Source organism: Mobula birostris, chromosome 6 (genome assembly GCF_030028105.1).
Source record: "Mobula birostris isolate sMobBir1 chromosome 6, sMobBir1.hap1, whole genome shotgun sequence".
Taxonomy (NCBI): Eukaryota; Metazoa; Chordata; class Chondrichthyes; order Myliobatiformes; family Myliobatidae; genus Mobula; species Mobula birostris.
Window position 1 is genome coordinate 96,047,733 of NC_092375.1, and position 19,464 is coordinate 96,067,196.

Below are 19,464 nucleotides of genomic sequence, written 5' to 3' on the forward strand. Positions count from 1 at the left end.
AGGACTGGAGTGATTGGTGGACTGAGGAGTGGTGAAAGACAGCCGATAGGTCCAGAAGGAGAGGGAGGGTGGAGTAGGATTTCAGTGGCAGGTGAATGATAGATGGAGATAGATGGGGAGAGAGAAATGAGAGACAGAGGAAGAAAGAAAGATGAGAGACAGGGAGTGACGTCAAGGAAAGGGGAATGTTTCTTTGAAAACTGTCTTCGCATGTCTAGTTTCCTTTCCCTTTTTAAAATCCTCGACGAAATGCCCATCCGTCTCTCTTTGAGCTTTGACCTTGCCTGCTTACACCTACAGAAAACATTGGGAAATGACCACGTAACTTACACCCCTACATGCCCAGCAAAGATACACTATCTTTGTTGGTCCTTCTGGGCTAGTCTGTGCCAGAGCTCACAGCACCTTACTCTTGTTACCTGTCATTGTGAACATTCACAATGATTGCAAGGAAGCGGGAAGACATGCAGAGGTCGGAGCTGGAGGAGCAGAGAGATCTTCGAGCAGGATGGAGCCAGAGGATAGGGAGGTAACTGGTGTATTCTTGTCATACGTACTGAGATATAATGAAAAACCTTTGTTTGCATGTTATCATTCAAATCACAATGACACCAGGGTAGTAGAAAAGGAAATGGAATGCAGAATGTCGTGTTGCAGAAACCAAATACAGTACAAGCAGACAGGATCATTAGGTACAAGGGCCACCACAAGGTAGACAGTGAGATCAAGAGTTCATCTTTATCATGCAAGAGCCTTCTAACAGCAAGACAAACTGTCTGTGAGCCTAGCTAGTACATGTTCTCAAGTTTTTGTATCTTCTGCCCGACAGCAGAGGGGAGAGACTGACTGTGGTGGGAGAGACTGACCGCAGGGGGGGAGACTGACCATCGGTGGGAGAGACTGACTGCAGTGGGAGAGACTGACTGTGGTGGGAGAGACTGACCGCAGGGGGAGAGACTGACTGTGGTGGGAGAGACTGACCGCAGGGGGGGAGACTGACCATCGGTGGGAGAGACTGACTGCAGTGGGAGAGACTGACCACAGAGGGAAAGACTGACCGCGGTGGGACAGAATGACCATTGGTGGGAGAGACTGACCGCAGGGGGAGAGACTGACTGTTGGTGGGAGAGACTGACCATGAGGAGAGAGAATGACCACTGGTGGGAGAGACTGACCGCAGGGGGAGAGACTGACCGTGAGGGGAGAGAATGACCATTGGTGGGAGAGACTGACTGCGGGGGGAGAGACTGACCCTGAGGGGAGAGAATGACCCTGAGGGGAGAGAATGACCATTGGTGGGAGAGACTGACTGCAGTGGGAGAGACTGACCGTTGGTGGGAGAGAATGACCATTGGTGGGAGAGACTGACCACAGAGGGAAAGACTGACCGCGGTGGGACAGAATGACCATTGGTGAGAGAGACCTACCGCAGGGGGAGGAGAGACTGACCGCGGGGGAAGAGACTGACTGTTGGTGGGAGAGACTGACCGCAGGGGGAGGAGAGACTGACCGCAGGGGGAGAGACTGACTGATGGTGGGAGAGACTGACCATGAGGAGAGAGAATGACCACTGGTGGGAGAGACTGACCGCAGGGGGAGAGACTGACCGTGAGGGGAGAGAATGACCATTGGTGGGAGAGACTGACCGCGGAGGGAGAGACTGATTGCAGGGGAGAGACTGACCATTGGTGGGAGAGACTGACCGTTGGTGGGGGAGACGACCGTTGGTGGGAGAGACTAACCATGGTGGGAGAGACTGACCATGGGGGGAAAGACTGACCATGAGGGGAGAGAATGACCATTGGTGGGAGAGACTGACCACTGGGGGAGAGACTGACTGTGGGGGGAGAGACTGATCATGAGGGGAGAGACTGACCACTGGTGGGATAGACTGACCGCAGGGGGAGAGACTGACCATTGGTGGGAGAGAATGACCATTGGTGGGAGAGACTGACTGCGGGGGGAGGGGATGACTGTGGTGGGAGAGAATGACTCTGGTGGGAAGGGGAGGCAGAACGAGGTCACAAGGTCACAAGGCCACTCCTCAAACAGCCGTCAGCCATAAGCACGGTGATAATGGGTTACAACAGGAATTCTGCAGTTGCTGGAAATTCAAGCAACACACATCAAAGTTGCTGGTGAACGCAGCAGGCCAGGCAGCATCTCTAGGAAGAGGTACAGTAGACGTTTCGGGCCGAGACCCTTCGTCAGGACTAACTGAAGGAAGAAACTAATTGAAAGATGAAGCCACACTCAGGTTGGAGGAACAACACCTTATATTCCGTCTGGGTAGCCTCCAACCTGATGGCATGAACATTGACTTCTCTAACTTCCGCTAATGCCCCACCTCCCCCTTGTACCCCATCTGTTACTTATTTTTATACACACATTCTTTCTCTCACTCTCCTTTTTCTCCCTCTGTCCCTCTGAATATACCCCTTGCCCATCCTCTGGTTCCCCCCCCACCCGTCTTTCTCCCCGGACCTCCTGTCCCATGATCCTCTCATATCCCTTTTGCCAATCACCTGTCCAGCTCTTGGCTCCATCCCTCCCCCTCCTGTCTTCTCCTATCATTTTGGATCTCCCCCTCCCCCTCCAACTTTCAAATCTCTTACTCACTCTTCCTTCAGTTAGTCCTGACGAAGGGTCTCGGCCTGAAACGTCGACTGTACCTCTTCCTAGAGATGCTGCCTGGCCTGCTGCGTTCACCAGCAACTTTGATGTGATAATGGGTTACTAGTCTTGTATGTGACAGCAGGCACCAGAATCTGGGATCAGATTTACGGAAGAAAGGTAATTGGGAAACTAGCTGACAAGTGACTGGTACATGAGGGATTCAGCAGCAGGGAGTGAGGGGGTGGGAGAATCACTATACAATGGACTGAGAAATTCATTCTACACAGTACTAATGCTCTGTCTCCCTACTACTAGAACAGGCTATTCATCCCATGATACCTGAGCTGAGCATAAAGCCAAATCAAATAAAAACATAGAAACATAGAAAACCTACAGCACAATACAGGCCCTTCGGCCCACAAAGCTGTGTCGAACATGTCCTTACCTTAGAAATTACTTAGGGTTACCCATAGCCCTCTGTTTTTCTGAGCTCCATGTATCTATCCAGGAGTCTCTTAAAAGACCCTATCGTATCCCCTCCACCACAGTTGCCGGCAGCCCATTCCATGCACTCACCACTCTCTGGGTAAAATACTTACGCCTGACATCTCCTCTGTACCTACTTCCAAGCACCCTAAAACTGTGCCCTCTTGTGCTAGCCATTTCAGCCATGGGGAAAAGCCTCTGATTATCCACATGATCAATGCCTCTCATTATCTTGTACACCTCTATCAGGTCACCTCTCATCCTCCGTCGCTCCAAGGAGAAAAGGCCGAGTTCACTCAACCTATTCTCATAAGGCATGCTCCCCAATCCAGGCAACATTCTTGTAAATCTCCTCTGAACCCTTTCTATGGTTTCTACATCCTTCCTGTAGTGAGTCGACCAGAACTGAGCACAGTACTCCAAGTGGGGTCTGACCAGCGTCCTATACAGCTGCAGCATTACCTCTAGGCTCTTAAACTCAATCCCACAATTGATGAAGGCCAATGTACCGTATGCCTTCTTAACCATAGAGTCAACCTGCACAGCAACTTTGAGTGTCCTATGGGCTCGGACCCCAATATCCCTCTGATCCTCCACACTGCCAAGAGTCTTACCACTAATACTATATTCTGCCATCATATTTGACCTACCAAAAAGAACCACCTCACACTTATTTGTGTTGAACTTCATCTGCCACTTCTTAGCCCAGTTTTGCATCCTACCAATGTCCCGTTGTAACCTCTGACAGCCTTCCACAATATCCACAACACCGCAACCTTTGTGCCATCGGCAAATTTACTAACCCATTCCTCCACTTCCTCATCCAGGTCATTTATAAAAAAAACGAAGAGTAGGGGTCCCAGAACAGATCCCTGAGGCACACCACTGGTCACCAACCTCCATGAAGAATATGACCCATCTACAACCACTCCTTGCCTTCTGTGGGCAAACCAATTCTGGATACACAAAGCAATGTCCCCTTGGATCCCATGCCTCCTTACTTTCTCAATAAGCCTTGCATGGGGTACCTTACCAAATGCCTTGCTGAAATCCATATACATTACATCTACTGCTCTACCTTCATCAATGTGTTTAGTCACATCCTCAAAAAATTCAATCAGGCTTGTAAGGCACGACCTGCCTTTCACAAAGCCATGCTGACTATTCCTAATCATATCATGCCTCTCCAAATGTTCATAAATCCTTCCTCTCAGGATCATCTCCATCAACTTACCAACCACTGAAGTAAGACTCACTGGCCTATAATTTCCTGGGCTATCTCTACTCCCTTTCTTGAATAAGGGAACAACATCCACAACCCTCCAATCCGGAACCTCTCCTGTCCTCACTGATGATGCAAATATCATTGCCAGAGGATCAGCAAACTCCTCCTTCGCTTCCCACAGTAGCCTGGGGTACATCCCATCCAGTCCTGGTGACTTATCCAACTTAATGCTTTCCAAAAGCTCCAGCACATCCTCTTCCTTAATATCTACATGTTCAAACTTTTCAGTCCACTGCAAGTCATCCCTACAATTGCCAAGATCCTTTGCCGTAGTGAATACTGAAGCAAAGTACTCATTAAGTACCTCTGCTATTTCCTCCAGTTCCATACACACTTTTCCACTGTCACACTTGATTGGTCCTATTCTCTTGCGTCATATCCTCTTGCTCTTCACATACTTGTAGAATGCCTTGGGGTTTTCTTTAATCCTGCTCGCCGGGGCCTTCTCACGGTCGCTCCTGGCTCTCCTTATTTCATTCTTAAGCTCCTTACTGCTAGCTTTATAATCTTCCAGATTCCAATCATTACCTAGTTTTCTGAGCCTTTCATAAGCTCTTGTTTTCCTCTTGACTAGATTTACAACAGCCTTTGTACACTGTGGTTCCTGTACCCTACTATCCTTTCCCTGTCTCATTGGAATGTACCTATGCAGAACTCCATGCAAATATCCCCTGTACATTTGCCACATTTCTTCCGTACGTTTCCCTGAAACATCTGTTTCCAATTTATGCTTCCAAGTTCCTGCCTGATAGCTTCATATTTCCCCTTACTCCAATTAAACGTTTCCCTAACTTGTCTGTTCCTATCCCTCTCCAATGCTATGGTAAAGGAGGTAGAATTGTGATCGCCATCTCCAAAATGCTCTCCCACTGAGAGACCTGACACCTGACCAGGTTCATTTCCCAATACCAGATCAAGTACAACCTCTCCTCTAATCTACATAGTGTGTCAAGAAACCTTCCTGAACACACCTAACAAACTCCACCCCATCTAAACCCCTCACTCTAGGGAGATGCCAATCAATATTTAGGAAATTAAAATCTCCCACCACAACAACCCTGTTATTATTACACCTTTGCAGAATCTTTCTCCCTATCTGCTCTTTGATGTCCCTGTTGCTATTGGGCGGTCTATAAAAAACACTCAGTAGAGTTATTGACCCCTTCCTGTTTCTAACTTCCACCCACAAAGACTCAGTAGACAATCCCTCCATGACTTCCTCCTTTTCTGCAGCCATGACACTATCTCTGATCAACAGTGCCACGCCCCCACCTCTTTTGCCTCCCTCCCTGTCCTTTCTGAAACATCTAAAGCCTGGCACTTAAAGTAGCCATTCCTGCCCCTGAGCCATCCAAGTCTCTGTAATGGCCACAACATCATCGCTCTAAGTGCTGATCCACACTCTAAGCTCATCTGCTTTATTCGTAATACTCCTCGCATTAAAATAGACGCATCTCAAACCATCGGTCTGAGCGCGTCCCTTCTCTATCACCTGCCTATCCTCCCTTTCGCACTGTCTCCAAGCTTTCTTTATTTGTGACCCAACCTCCCTGTCCTCTGTCACATGAGTTCGGTTCCCATCCCCCCAGCAATTCTAGTTTAAACTCTCCCCAGTAACGGTAACAAAACTCCCTGCCAGGATATTGGTCCCCCTGGGATTCAAGTGCAATCCGTCCTTTTTGTACGGGTCACGCCTGCCCCAAAAGAGGTCCCAATGATCCAGATTCTGAATCCCTGTCCCCTGCTCCAATCCCTCAGCCATGCATTTATCCTCCACCTCATTCTTTTCCTATACTCACTGTCACGTGGCACAAGCAGTAATCCTGAGGTGACTACCTTTGAGGTCCTGCTTCTCAACTTCCTTCCTAACTCCCTGTAGTCTGTTTTCAGGACTTCTCCCTTTTTCTACCTACGTCGTTGGTACCAATATCAGACATCCCACCTCTCCCGGAAGTTCCGGGAGTCTCCGGCATATCGATAGCAGCTCCCTGATGCCCGAAAATTATATACAATATCCTGGAGAGGGAGAGCGAGAGGGAGCATCCTGATTGGTCTGTCTTCATGCTAAGTAGACCTATCAGTTTTCTCTGTGGGCGGGCTTTACAGTCGACCTCAGAAATAATGACAGTGTTGCTCGCTGCACTGTTTACAACAGTGACTTTTCTATGGCCCGTGGTGGGTGAAAATGTACAAGACATGTTCAGTTGAGTTTAACAGGTGTCATTCATTCATTAGCATAGCTAACGTTATTTAAACTAGCTGGCTGGCTGCTAAGGAGCTACTCTATTGATGTCCTACATGATAACGCCAAACTCCCTGTAGACTTGTTTAAAGTTGTAATAGATTAAACGTGATAATATAAGTACATATTTTAATGTCACATTTTCTGCATATACCCAACTTGGTTTACAGATTAGACAAAATCACTAAACAAAGTATTACATACACCCTTGGAGGTTGACCCAGGGTGGGGGGGAGTCGGGGGGGGGGGTGGTGATACTTCCCTGAAATGAGTTTTTGCAGGGTGGGATGTCTGCAATATGTACCACGACCTCTGACTGTTCTCCTTTCCACTTCAGGATATCGTGGACGTGATCAGAAACATCCCGGACCCTGGCACCTGGGAGGCAAACTACCATCCGTGTTTCTTTCCTGCGTCCACAGAAACGCCTGTCTGACCCCCTAACTATAGAGTCCCCTATCACTGCTGCCATCCTCTTCCTTTCCCTACCCTTCTGAGCCACAGGGCCAGACTCTGTGCCAGAGGCGCGACCACTGTTGCTTCCCCCAGGTAGGCCGTCTCCCCCAACAGTACTCAAACAGGAGTACTTATTGCTAAGGGGGACAGCCACAGGGGTACTCTCTAGTATCTGACTCTTGCCCTTCCCTCTCCTGACTGTTACCCACTTACCTGTCTCTTGAGGCCCCGGTGTGACCAGCTGCCTGTAGCTCCTCTCTATCACCTCCTCACTCTCCCTGACCAGACGAAGGTCATCGAGCTGCATCTCTAGTTCCCTAACGCAGTCCCTAAGGAGCTGCAGCTCAATGCATCTTGTGCAGATGTGGCCGTCCGGGAGGCTGGGAGTCTCTCGGACCTCCCACATCTGACACCAGGCACAGAAAACTGGCCTCACACACATTCTTCCTGTCTGTATTCTACACAGATAACCTACCTCGCCTCGACCCTTTATCGCCAAAGCTCCGTTGAGCCAAAGCCTTCCTACTCTATCTCCCTCTAATCCATCGCCCACTCCTCCAATGCCCCTTGTATAAACCTGTCTTTTTAAACTCTTCTCGCTGTTCTCACTGGCTGACATCCACGCGCTTGTGTAGTCGTGCACCGTTCAAACCGTTGAAGAAATAAATGAATCCCCTCTGCCTGTACATGAACCATATTTCTCCTTTCTCTGCAAATTCATGTGTCTATCTAAGAGCCTCATCAAACCTCTATTGTATTTGTTTCCATCATCACCCCAGTAATCCAGACAACTTTTACCTGGAAATATTGTCAGGGGAACACGCAGACAAGTTGGTGTCTGCACTGTCGGAGCTGTCCAAGCTGAGGGCATCAAAGGTGCTGTCCTTGCAGCCATTGTCAGTACAGAGGGTGTGTTCCAGCCCAGTACGAGCTTGGACCTGGGATTTCACTCTCTGCTCCTCATTGGCACGGTGAAGCCGGGGTCCTGAGGGGGCACAAAACAATATCTTGGTCAATCTACAGAACAAACCAGGCACAAATCAGACCAATTGTGACTGCTGGACTCAGGGCAAGGCAGCCCCTTAAGCCCAACTCCAACCATAACTGTGGTGAGGCCCCGTATCTGTTGTTGCACGGATGATAATGCCTCAGGAAAGAGCCACACATCATCCGGGCCATGCCTTCTTCTCAATGCTGCCATTGGCCAGGACGTACAAGAGCCCAGAGACCAACATGTCAACCTTCAACAACAGCTTTTTTCCCATTACCATCCTGGTCATGAACTGACTGGAATAACCTAATTCTATCTCGGTGTATATTTCCCTCAATGTGCACCAATGTTATATCTATTATATTTTTGTTTATTTTGTCACGTAAGTTATGAAAAATTTATTTTATGTTCCATCATGGCTGATCTGTTTTCCTCTCAGACCCAATTCCCTGCCTTCTCCCCTTCATGCCCTGACTAATCAAGAACCTATCAACTTCTGCCTTAAATACACCCAATCACTTGGTTTCCACAGCCAGCTGTGGCAAGGAATTCCACAGATTCACACTCTCCAGCTAAAGAATTCTTCCTCACCTCCGTTCTAAATGAACATCCCACTATGCTGAGGCTGTGCCCTCTGGTCTTAGACTCCCCCACCACAGGAAACATCCACTCCACATCCACTCCATCAAGGCCTTTCAATATTCGATAAGTTTCAATGAGATCACCCCTCATTCTTCTGAATTCCAGTGAGTATAGGCCCAGAGTCTCAATCAGTCTTAAACAATAATCCTTTCAATCCCAGAATCATTCCTGTCAGTCTCCTCTGCACCCTCTCTGATGTCAGCACATCCTTTCTTAGATAAGGAGCCCAAAAACTGCTCACAATACTTCAAGTGAGACCTTACCAGTACTTTATAAAACCAAAGCATTATATCCTTGCTTTTGTATTCTAGTCCTCTCCAAATGAATGCGAACACTGCACTTCCTCTCCACTGACTCAACATGCAAATTAACCTTTAGGAATCCTGCATGGGGACTCCTAAGTCCCTTTGTACCTCAAATTTTTAAATTTTTTCTCCATTTAGAAAATACTCTACTCTTTTATTTGTTCTACCAAAGTGCATGACTGTCCACTTCCCAACACCGTATTTCATCTGCCACTTTGCCCATTCTCCTAATCTGACTAAGCCTTTCTGCAGCTCCCTGCTTTCTCAACACTACCTGCCCCTCCACCTATCTTTGTATCATCCGCAAACTTGGCCACAAATTTTTGGATGATATGTTATCTAAATTACATCAATTACATCATCCAAATCATTGACATAGAACATAAGAAGAATCTGTCCTAGCACAGACCCCCGTTGAACACCACCAGTCACTGGCAGCTGAGCAGAAAATGCTCCCATTATTTCCAGCCTTTGTCTCCTGACAATCAGCCAATATTCTATCTATACTAATATCCTTCCTTTAATACCCTGGGCTCTTAAATTGTTAACAGCCTCTTGTCAAAGGCCTTCAAGTACACAAAATCCACTGATACTCCTTTGTCTATACTGCGTGTTACTTCTTCAAATAATTCCAACAGATTTGTCAGGCAAGACTTTTCCTAAAGGAACCCATGCTGACTGTGGCCTATCTTATCATATGCTTTTGGATATCCTGAAACCACATGCTTAAAATTTCCTAAATCTTCCCAACCACTGAGGTCAGACTAATTGGCCTATAATTTCTTTTCTTCTGCCTCTTTCCCTTCTTGAAAGGTGGAGTGACATTTGCAATTTTCCAGTGCTCCAGAACCATGCCTGAATCTATAAAGATCATTACTAATATCTCCACAATCTCTTCAGCCACCTCTTTAAGAATCCTGAGGTGTACACTATCTGGTCCAGGTGACTTATCTACCCTCAGACCTTTCAATTTCCCAAGCACCTTCTCCCTAGTGATAGCAACTTCATTCATTTCTGCCACCTGACACTCTCGAACTTCTGACATACTGCAAGTGTTGTCCATAGTGAAGACTAATGCTTATCAGTTTTGTCCGCCATTTCCTTGTCCCCCATTACTACATCTTCAGCATCATTTTCCAGTAGACTGGTATCTACTATTGTCTCTCTTTTATTCTTTATATACTCTTTTGGGCTCCTTATCTAAAAAACTTTTGGTATCCTCTTTAATATAATTGGCTAGCTTACACCTTTTCTTCTTTTCTCCCTTTATGACATTTTTAGTTGCCTTCTGTTGTTTTTTAACATCTTCCCAATCCTCTCACTTCCCACTATTTTTTGCCCTATTATCTGCCCTCTCTTCAGCTTTTCTGTTGCCTTTGACTTCCATTGTCAGCCAAAGTTGTGTCAAATTGCCTTTAGAAAACTTTTTCTTCTTTGGGATGTATCTATCCTGTATCTTCCAAATTTCTCCCAGAAACTCCAGCTTTTCTGCCATCATCCCTGCTAACGTTCCCTTCCAATCAACTTTGGCCAGCTCCTCTCTCATGCCTCTGTATTTCCCTTTACTCCACTGTAATACCTAAGGTTCCTAAGGTTGTCAAGCCAAGGGGTGGTAGTGGGGACAAGCTCCCACTACCTAAAAGTGCTCCTCACGGCATGCACCTCAAATAGCCTCTGACAACCAAGTCCATCTCCTGGCCTTCTCATGTGGCTTAGCCTCTAAGCCTGGTGGAACTGTTTCTACTGACAGGAGAAGGGGCAAAGGCGGGTCCTGGAGCCTGAAAACCAGTGCTTCGGGTAGATGGAGCTTGTCAGCCTGGGAAGGCAGTCCACCTAAGAGAGGAAAAACTCTGATTTCAAACCTCCGCTGCCTTGCAGCTATACCCACTCATGCGAGAGGCTTCGGGAGTAAACCCTAAGGACAAATCCGGAGCTGGAGTCCCTAAGGCAGTCCGATGTTGCCTTCAACCTCGTTCTGGCAACTTCTGCGACAACACTGGTGCCAGGCTGTATCGGCCCTTGCTCTTCCCTTGGACAACATCGGTGTCATGGAAAGGGGAGACTTGCAGCATGGGCAACTGCTGGTCTTCCAGACAACCTTGCCCAGGCCTGCACCCTGGAACCTTCCAGGCGCTGATCCATGGTCTCGCAAGACTAACGGATGCCATCACCAATACTGATACATCTGACTTTAGCTTCTCCCTCTCAAATTGCAGGGTGAATTTGATATTATGATTACTGTCCCTTGACCTTGAGCTCTGTAATCAATTTCAGTTCATTGCACAACACCCAATCCAGAATAGCTGATTCCTTAGTGGGCTCAACCACCAGCTGCTCTAAAAAGCCATCTCGTAGGCATTCTACAAATTCGCTCTCTTGGGATCCAGCACGAACCTGATTTTCCCAGTCTACCTGTATATTGAAATCCCCCATGACTATCGTAACATTGCCCTTTTGACAAGCTTTTTCTATCTCCCACTGTAATTGTAGCCCACATCCTGGCTACTCTTTGGAGAGTTTTACATAACTCCCGTCAGGGTCTACTTACGCTTGCAGTTTCTGAGCTCTATCCACAAGTGATCTACACCTTGCTACCCCTCTGCCTTCCTGTCTGTCCTTTCGACACGGTAGATATTAAGCTCCCTGTTATATCATCTCCCAGCCACAATTCAGTGATGCCCACAACATCATACATGTCAATCTGTAACTGTGCTACAAGTTCATTTACCTTATTCTGTATATTGTGTGCATTCAAATAAATCAGCTCTGTATTCACCCTTTTCGATTTTGTCCCCCTTTTACATTGCAACTCATCCTGTTGACTGTAATGTTGCCCTATCATTAGCCTGCTGTTGCTGGCACTCTCACTACACAAAGCCTCTGTTTGCAAACCAACTGCTCCATCTTCAACACTAACACTTTGGTTCCCTTCCCCTTGCCAATTTAGTTTAAACTTTCCCCAACAGCTCTGGCAAACCTGCCCGCAAGGAAATTGGTCCCCCTTGGGTTCAGATGTAATCCGTCTGTCTTGCACAGGTCGCGCCTTCTCCAGAAGAGATCCCAAAGATCCAGAAATCTGAACCGCTGCCCCTGCACCAGTTCTCAGCCACACGTTTATCTGCCTGTTGCTCCTATTCTTACCCTCACTGGCACGTGGCACAGGCAACAATCCAGAGATTACCTACCCTGCTGGCCCTGCTTTTCACATCCTACCCAACTCATTTAAATCTCTCTTCAGAACCTCCCCGTCTTTCCTACATGTATCATTGGTGCCAATCTGTACCAAGACACCTGGTTATGCAGCATCACCCTCCACCTTTAGAATGCCGTGGACCAACCTGAGACATCCCTGACCCTGGCAGCAGGGAGACAACACACCATGCAGGTGGCCCTATTGCACCCACAGAATCTCGTCTCTATCCCTCTGACTGTGGAATCTCCTGCAGTCCTCTTCATCTCTCTTCTCCTCTGAGCCACAGCGCCAGACTCAGTGCCAGAAACTCGGTCGCCGTGGCTCCCCCTGGTAGGTCATCCCCCTCAATACTCATTACTGAGGGGCTTGGCCACAGGAGTACTCCACACTGACTTCCATTTCCCTTCCTTCTCATAACAGTCACTCAGTTACCTGCCTCCTGCAACCAAGAGGTGACGACCTCCCTGTAGCGCCTATAAATCATCTCCTCAGTCTCCCGTGTGAGCCGACGGTCACAGAGCTGCAGCTCCAGATCCTTAACACGATCTCTGAGGAGCCGCTCAGTGCACCTGGTGCAGATGTGGCTATCTGGGAATGCAGGTCTCGCAGGATACCCACCTCTCAAACAGAGAACACAACACAGCCTCTGGGGCCATTCTCACTGTTTTAACTGTACCCTGGGGCCATTCTCACTAACTAACTGTACTCTGGGGCCATTCTCACTGTTCTAACTGTACCCTGGGGCCATTCTCACTGTTCTATCTGTACCCTGCGGCCATTCTCACTGTTCTAACTGTACCCTGGGGCCATTCTCACTGACTAACTGTACCCTGGGGCCATTCTCACTGTTCTAACTGTACCCTGGGGCCATTCTCACTGACTAACTGTACCCTGGGGCCATTCTCACTGTTCTATCTGTACCCTGGGGCCATTCTCACTGACTAACTGTACCCTGGGGCCATTCTCACTGTTCTAACTGTACCCTGGGGCCATTCCCACTGACTAACTGTACCCTGGGGCCATTCTCACTGTTCTAACTGTACCCTGGGGCCATTCTCACTGTTCTATCTGTACCCTGCGGCCATTCTCACTGTTCTAACTGTACCCTGGGGCCATTCTCACTGACTAACTGTACCCTGGGGCCATTCTCACTGTTCTAACTGTACCCTGGGGCCATTCTCACTGACTAACTGTACCCTGGGGCCATTCTCACTGTTCTATCTGTACCCTGGGGCCATTCTCACTGACTAACTGTACCCTGGGGCCATTCTCACTGTTCTAACTGTACCCTGGGGCCATTCCCACTGACTAACTGTACCCTGGGGCCATTCTCACTGTTCTAACTGTACCTTGGGGTCATTCTCACTGACTAACTGTACCCTGGGGCCATTCCCACTGACTAACTGTACCCTGGGGCCATTCTCACTGTTCTAACTGTACCTTGGGGTCATTCTCACTGACTAACTGTACCCTGGGGTCATTCTCACTGTTCTAACTGTACCCTGGGGCCATTCTCACTGACTAACTGTACCCTGGGGTCATTCTCACTAACTGTACCCGGCCATTCTCACTGTTCTAACTGTACCCTGGGGCCATTCTCACTGACTAACTATACCCTGGGGTCATTCGCACTGTTCTAACTGTACCCTGGGGTCATTCTCACTGACTAACTGTACCCTGGGGCCATTCTCACTGTTCTAATTGTACCCTGGGGTCAATCTCACTGTTCTAACTGTGCCATGGGGCCATTCTCACTGACTAACTGTACCCTGGGGCCATTCTCACTGTTCTAACTGTACCCTGGGACCATTCTCACTGACTAACTGTACCCTGGGGCCATTCTCACTAACTAACTGTACCCTGGGGTCATTCTCACTGACTAACTGTACCCTGGGGCCATTCTCACTGTTCTAACTGTACCCTGGGGCCATTCCCACTGACTAACTGTACCCTGGGACCATTCTCACTGACTAACTGTACCCTGGGGCCATTCCCACTGACTAACTGTACCCTGGGGCCATTCTCACTGTTCTAACTGTACCCGGAGGCCATTCTCACTGACTAACTGTACCCTGGGGCCATTCTCACTGTTCTAATTGTACCCTGGGACCATTCTCACTGACTAACTGTACCCTGGGGCCATTCCCACTGACTAACTGTACCCTGGGGCCATTCTCACTGACTAACTGTACCCTGGGGCCATTCTCACTGTTCTAACTGTACCCTGGGGCCATTCTCACTGACTAACTGTACCCTGGGGCCATTCCCACTGACTAACTGTACCCTGGGGCTATTCTCACTGACTAACTGTACCCTGGGGCCATTCTCACTGTTCTAACTGTACCCTGGGGCTATTCTCACTGACTAACTGTACCCTGGGGCCATTCTCACTGTTCTAACTGTACCCTGGGGTCATTCTCACTGTTCTAACTGTACCCTGGGGACATTCTCACTGTTCTAACTGTCCCTGGGGCCATTCTCGCTATTAACTGTGACCTGGGGCCATTCTCACTAACTGGAGAGGAGAAGATGGTGGCGCGACGCAGCTCGCAGCCACTCCGGTGGTGATGTCTGTTATCTGTCAAGTAGGGTGCCATGCACAATCCTGATTTGATGGAGACGGACGTGAGAGCACGGAGGAACATCTGGTGAAACCTCTGAAATGCCTGCTTCGCTACCGCTGCTACTGTGTGATCCAGAATCTCCGGAGAGGAAGGCCCCAAGTCCTTGGCTTTGCTTGTTGCTCGGCGGCCAAGGCAGGGTCGAAGTGCTCCGCAGAGATCGTGCTCAGTGGACGGACTCAGGGTCTGCTGCGGTCAGGTGCTTACAATGGTGCTGCATCGGCAAGTTTGTGGCACTTGGAGGTTCACGGCAGGGAGAGTTTCTCCCTTCTACTGTCTTCTGGAGATGATGGGCTATCGGGACTTTGAGACTTTTTTTTACCATGCCCATGGTCTGCTCTTTATCAAATTATGGTATTGCTTTGCACTGTTAGATTATAGATTATGAGGACACTCAGTCCTCGTTTATTGTCATTTAGAAATGCATGTATTAAGAAATGATACAATATTCCTCCGGAGTGATATCACAAAAAAAAACAGGACAAACCAAAGACTAACACTGACAAGACCACATAATTATAACATATAGTTATAACAGTGCAAAGCAATACCATAATTTGATAAAGAGCAGACCATGGGAACGGTAAAAAAAGGTCTCAAAGTTCCGATCAGCTCCCGATAGTCCGGATAGCAGGCGGCAGAAGGGAGAAACCCTCCCTGCCGTAAACCTCCAGGCGCCGACAACTGCCGATGCATTGGAAGCATCCGACCACAGCCGACTCTGAGTCCGTCCAAAAACTTCGAGCCTCCGACCAGCCCTCCGACACTGAGCACCGAGCACCATCTCTGCTGAGCGTTTCGACCCCGCCCCGGCCGCCGAGCAACAAGCAAAGCCGAGGACTCAGGGCTTTCCCCTCCAGAGATTCTGGACCACACAGTAACAGCCGCAGCGAAAAAGGAATTTCAGAAGTTTCTCCAGATGTTCCTCAGTACTCTCACGTCTCCCTCCATCAAATCAGGATTGTGCATGGCACCCTACTTGACAGATTACAGACATCATCACCGGAGTGGCCGCTGCGAGCTGCATCACACTGCCATCTTCTCCTCCTCCTGTTGTAACTATATGTTATAATTAAGTGGTTTTGTCAGTTTTAGTCTTGGTCTGTCCTGTGTTTCTGTGCTATCATTCTAGAGGAACATTGTATCATTTCTTAATGCATGCATTTCTAAATGACAATAAATGAGGACTGAGTGTCCTCATAATCTAATCTAATCTAACTGTGACCTGGGGCCACTCTCACTGACTAATTGTGACCTGGGGCCATTCTCACTGACTAACTGTACACTGGGGCCATTCTCACTGTTCTAACTGTACCCTGGGGCCATTCTCACTGACTAACTGTGACCTGGGGCCATTCTCATTGACTGTACCCTGGGGCCATTCTCACTGTTCTAACTGTCCCTGGGGCCATTCTCACTGACTAACTGTGACCTGGGGCCATTCTCACCAAACCAACTGTGACCTGGGGCCATTCTCACTGACTGTACCCTGGGGCCATTCTCACTGTTCTAACTGTCCCTGGGGTCATGGGCACTAACTGTGCACTGGGGTCATTCCCACTGACTGACTGTACCCTGGGGCCATTGTCACTGCACTAACTGTGACCTGGGGTCATTCCCACTGAACTCACTGTGCAGTAATAGACAAGGAAAGAAGAATGACGTCGAAGAAGAAAGAGGAGCTTCCCAGATACTTACCTTACCCAAGCCTGATCTCAAGGTTAGTTGTTTCTTCCCCATCATGTTTGTTACTGCAGCTAATTTTCATGCTCATGGCAGTAAAACTGAACTTGAACATGTCTTTCTATGACATTTCTATTGTTCTTCCCCCACTGTGCTTGCCACAGCCTTGAGTCATCATTCTGCCTCCTCTGACCTCATGCCAAACTGGCAAACATTTGACTATTCTTCTTGGCCAAGATTCACACTTAATTGTCGTTCAGCCATACATGAATATAGCCAAATGAAACAGTGTTCCTCTGGGGCCAAAGTACGAACTAATCCCTTCTGCCTTCACGTTGTCCATATCCCCTCATCTGCCTCACACTCATGTGCCAATCTAAATATCTCTTAAAAATTTTGTATGTATCTGCCTCTACCAGCAGCCCAGGCACCCAGCACTCCAAGTTAAAAAATTGCCTCTCATATCTCCTTTAAAATTACCCCCACTCACCTCTATTGCACGCCCTCTGGTATTAGACATTTCAACCTTGGGAATAGCTATGCCTCTCATAATCTTATAAGCCTCTACCAGATCTCCCTCAGTCTCTACTGCACAATCAGCCAGCACGGTCTCTTCCCAACGATTGCCACTGGTGTCCAATATGTGTCTAACCTAGGCCAGCTACCATTTTGTTTTGCTACCCTTCTACAACAGAATGTCGGCTCACTGATGTCTCTACCTCACAGTCATGTCTTGGCCTCTCCATTGTCTCTGTTCAGAGCTCAAAGTCTCCCCCAACCATCTCCTTAATAGTGTGGTGGTCCCTATGCCTCCTGTCACATGGGAGACTGTGGTTGCATTCCCCACAGGTAAGTCAGGTAATACTGACACTGTGGGTAGAGATGTTACCTCACAGCACTGGACAACTGGGTTCCACCTGACACAAGGTGCTGTGCGTGATATCCCCATGACATTGGGTGCTCCAATTCCTCCAACACCCCAATATCACATAGATTGGCGGATTCACTGTCAACTAGGGCTGGTTTTGGGACTGTGAGGGGAGTTACGACCAGGTTAAGGTTAACGGACAGTGACATGGGGAATGAGTCAGATGGGGATTGGGGACAGTGACGTGGGGAATGAGTCAGATGGGGATTGGGGACAGTGACGTGGGGAATGAGTCAGATTGGGGATTGGGGACAGTGACGTGGGGAATGAGTCAGATTGGGGATTGGGGACAGTGACATGGGGAATGAGTCAGATTGGGGATTGGGGACAGTGACGTGGGGAATGAGTCAGATTGGGGATTGGGGATTGGGGACAGTGACGTGGGGAATGAGTCAGATGGGGATTGGGGACAGTGACGAGGGGAATGAGTCTGATTGGGGATTGGGGACAGTGATGTGGGGAATGAGTCAGATTGGGGATTGGGGATTGAGGACAGTGACGTGGGGAATGAGTCAGATTGGGGATTGGGGACAGTGACGTGGGGAATGAGTCAGATTGAGGATTGGGGACGGTGACGTGGAGAATGAGTCAGATTGGGGATTTGGGGACAGTGATGTGGGGAATGAGTCAGATTGGGGATTGGGGACAGTGATGTGGGGAATGAGTCAGATTGGGGATTGGGGATTGGGGACAGTGACGTGGGGAATGAGTCAGATTGGGGATTGGGGACAGTGACGTGGGGAATGAGTCAGATTGGGGATTGGGGACAGTGACATGGGGAATGAGTCAGATTGGGGATTGGGGACAGTGACGTGGGGAATGAGTCAGATTGGGGATTGGGGACAGTGACATGGGGAATGAGTCAGATTGGGGATTGGGGACAGTGACACGGGGAATGAGTCAGATTGGGGATTGGGGACAGTGACGTGGGGAATGAATCAGATTGGGGATTGGGGACAGTGATGTGGGGAATGAGTCAGGTTGGGGATTGGGGACAGTGACGTGGGGAATGAGTCAGATTGGGGATTGGGGACAGTGACGTGGGGAATGAGTCAGATTGAGGATTGGGGCAGTGACGTGGGGAATGAGTCAGATTGAGGATTGGGGACAGTGACGTGGGGAATGAGTCAGGTTGGGGATTGGGGACAGTGACGTGGGGAATCCTGCCCAGTTCTCCTGTCACCCTCCTGTACAGATGCCAAAGTAACCAAAATCTCTTGGGCTTCACATGATCCATAGCCATGTTTCTGTGCCAGGTTAACAGCCTCCTAAATGCCACCCTCATATCTGCTTTCACTACTGCCCCTGGCAGCCTACCCTGGGCACCTACCAACCTTTGTTAAAAAAAAAGTACCCTGCATATTTTCTTTTTAACCTACCTCCCGTTACCCAGTAGTATTAGACACTTTGACCTTGGGGAGAAAATACTGGCCATCTGCCCCATCTATGCCTCTCATAATTTTATAACCTCAACTGCTGCCACTCCAGAGAAAACAAGCCAAGTTTGTCCAACTTCTCCTTATAATCCAGGCAGCATCCTGCCGCAGCCTCTCCAAAGCCTCCCGTTCCTGTAATGGGAGAACTAGAAATGTACACAGTACTCTGGGTAATTTAAGGCAGCTTGTTCGTCAAACATCTAGCATATCTTTGCAATGGGGAGCAAAGTGAATCTCCCAGTGGGACGCCACGCAGTCACAGGGAGAACGTGTAAACACACAGATCAGAGGTCAGGATTGAAACAGGGTCATTAAGGTTTTAATCCTTTCGGTCATTTTCTTCAAAGCTTTACTATCAACAATAGGTCCAAACCAAACAAAGTCCTATCAGGACAGCAGCAGTTCCCCATTATAATCCATCTGTCCAATCCATCCGTGATCTCTGTTCTACTTATTTCTACGTCCTTGCAGCGTGTTATTTATGCTCCCCCAATTCTACCCTCTAGTTCACCCCAAAGCCCTTCTATACACAGCTATAGCTCTATTCTTTCCTTTAGACCCTCCGTCCCATTTCCTCTTT

The 19,464-nt window shown here is 48.5% G+C and overlaps 1 protein-coding gene across 1 annotated transcript in view; it reads right to left on the reverse strand.

The window, feature by feature from the left end:
- Positions 1-19,464, reverse strand: part of phldb2b (pleckstrin homology-like domain, family B, member 2b) — a 324,137-nt gene that overhangs the window by 42,633 nt on the left and 262,040 nt on the right. Inside the window, exon 18 of the mRNA XM_072259726.1 lies at positions 7,884-8,070. Within this exon, the coding sequence (XP_072115827.1) occupies positions 7,884-8,070 (187 nt within the window). The remainder of the gene's footprint in view (positions 1-7,883; positions 8,071-19,464) is intronic.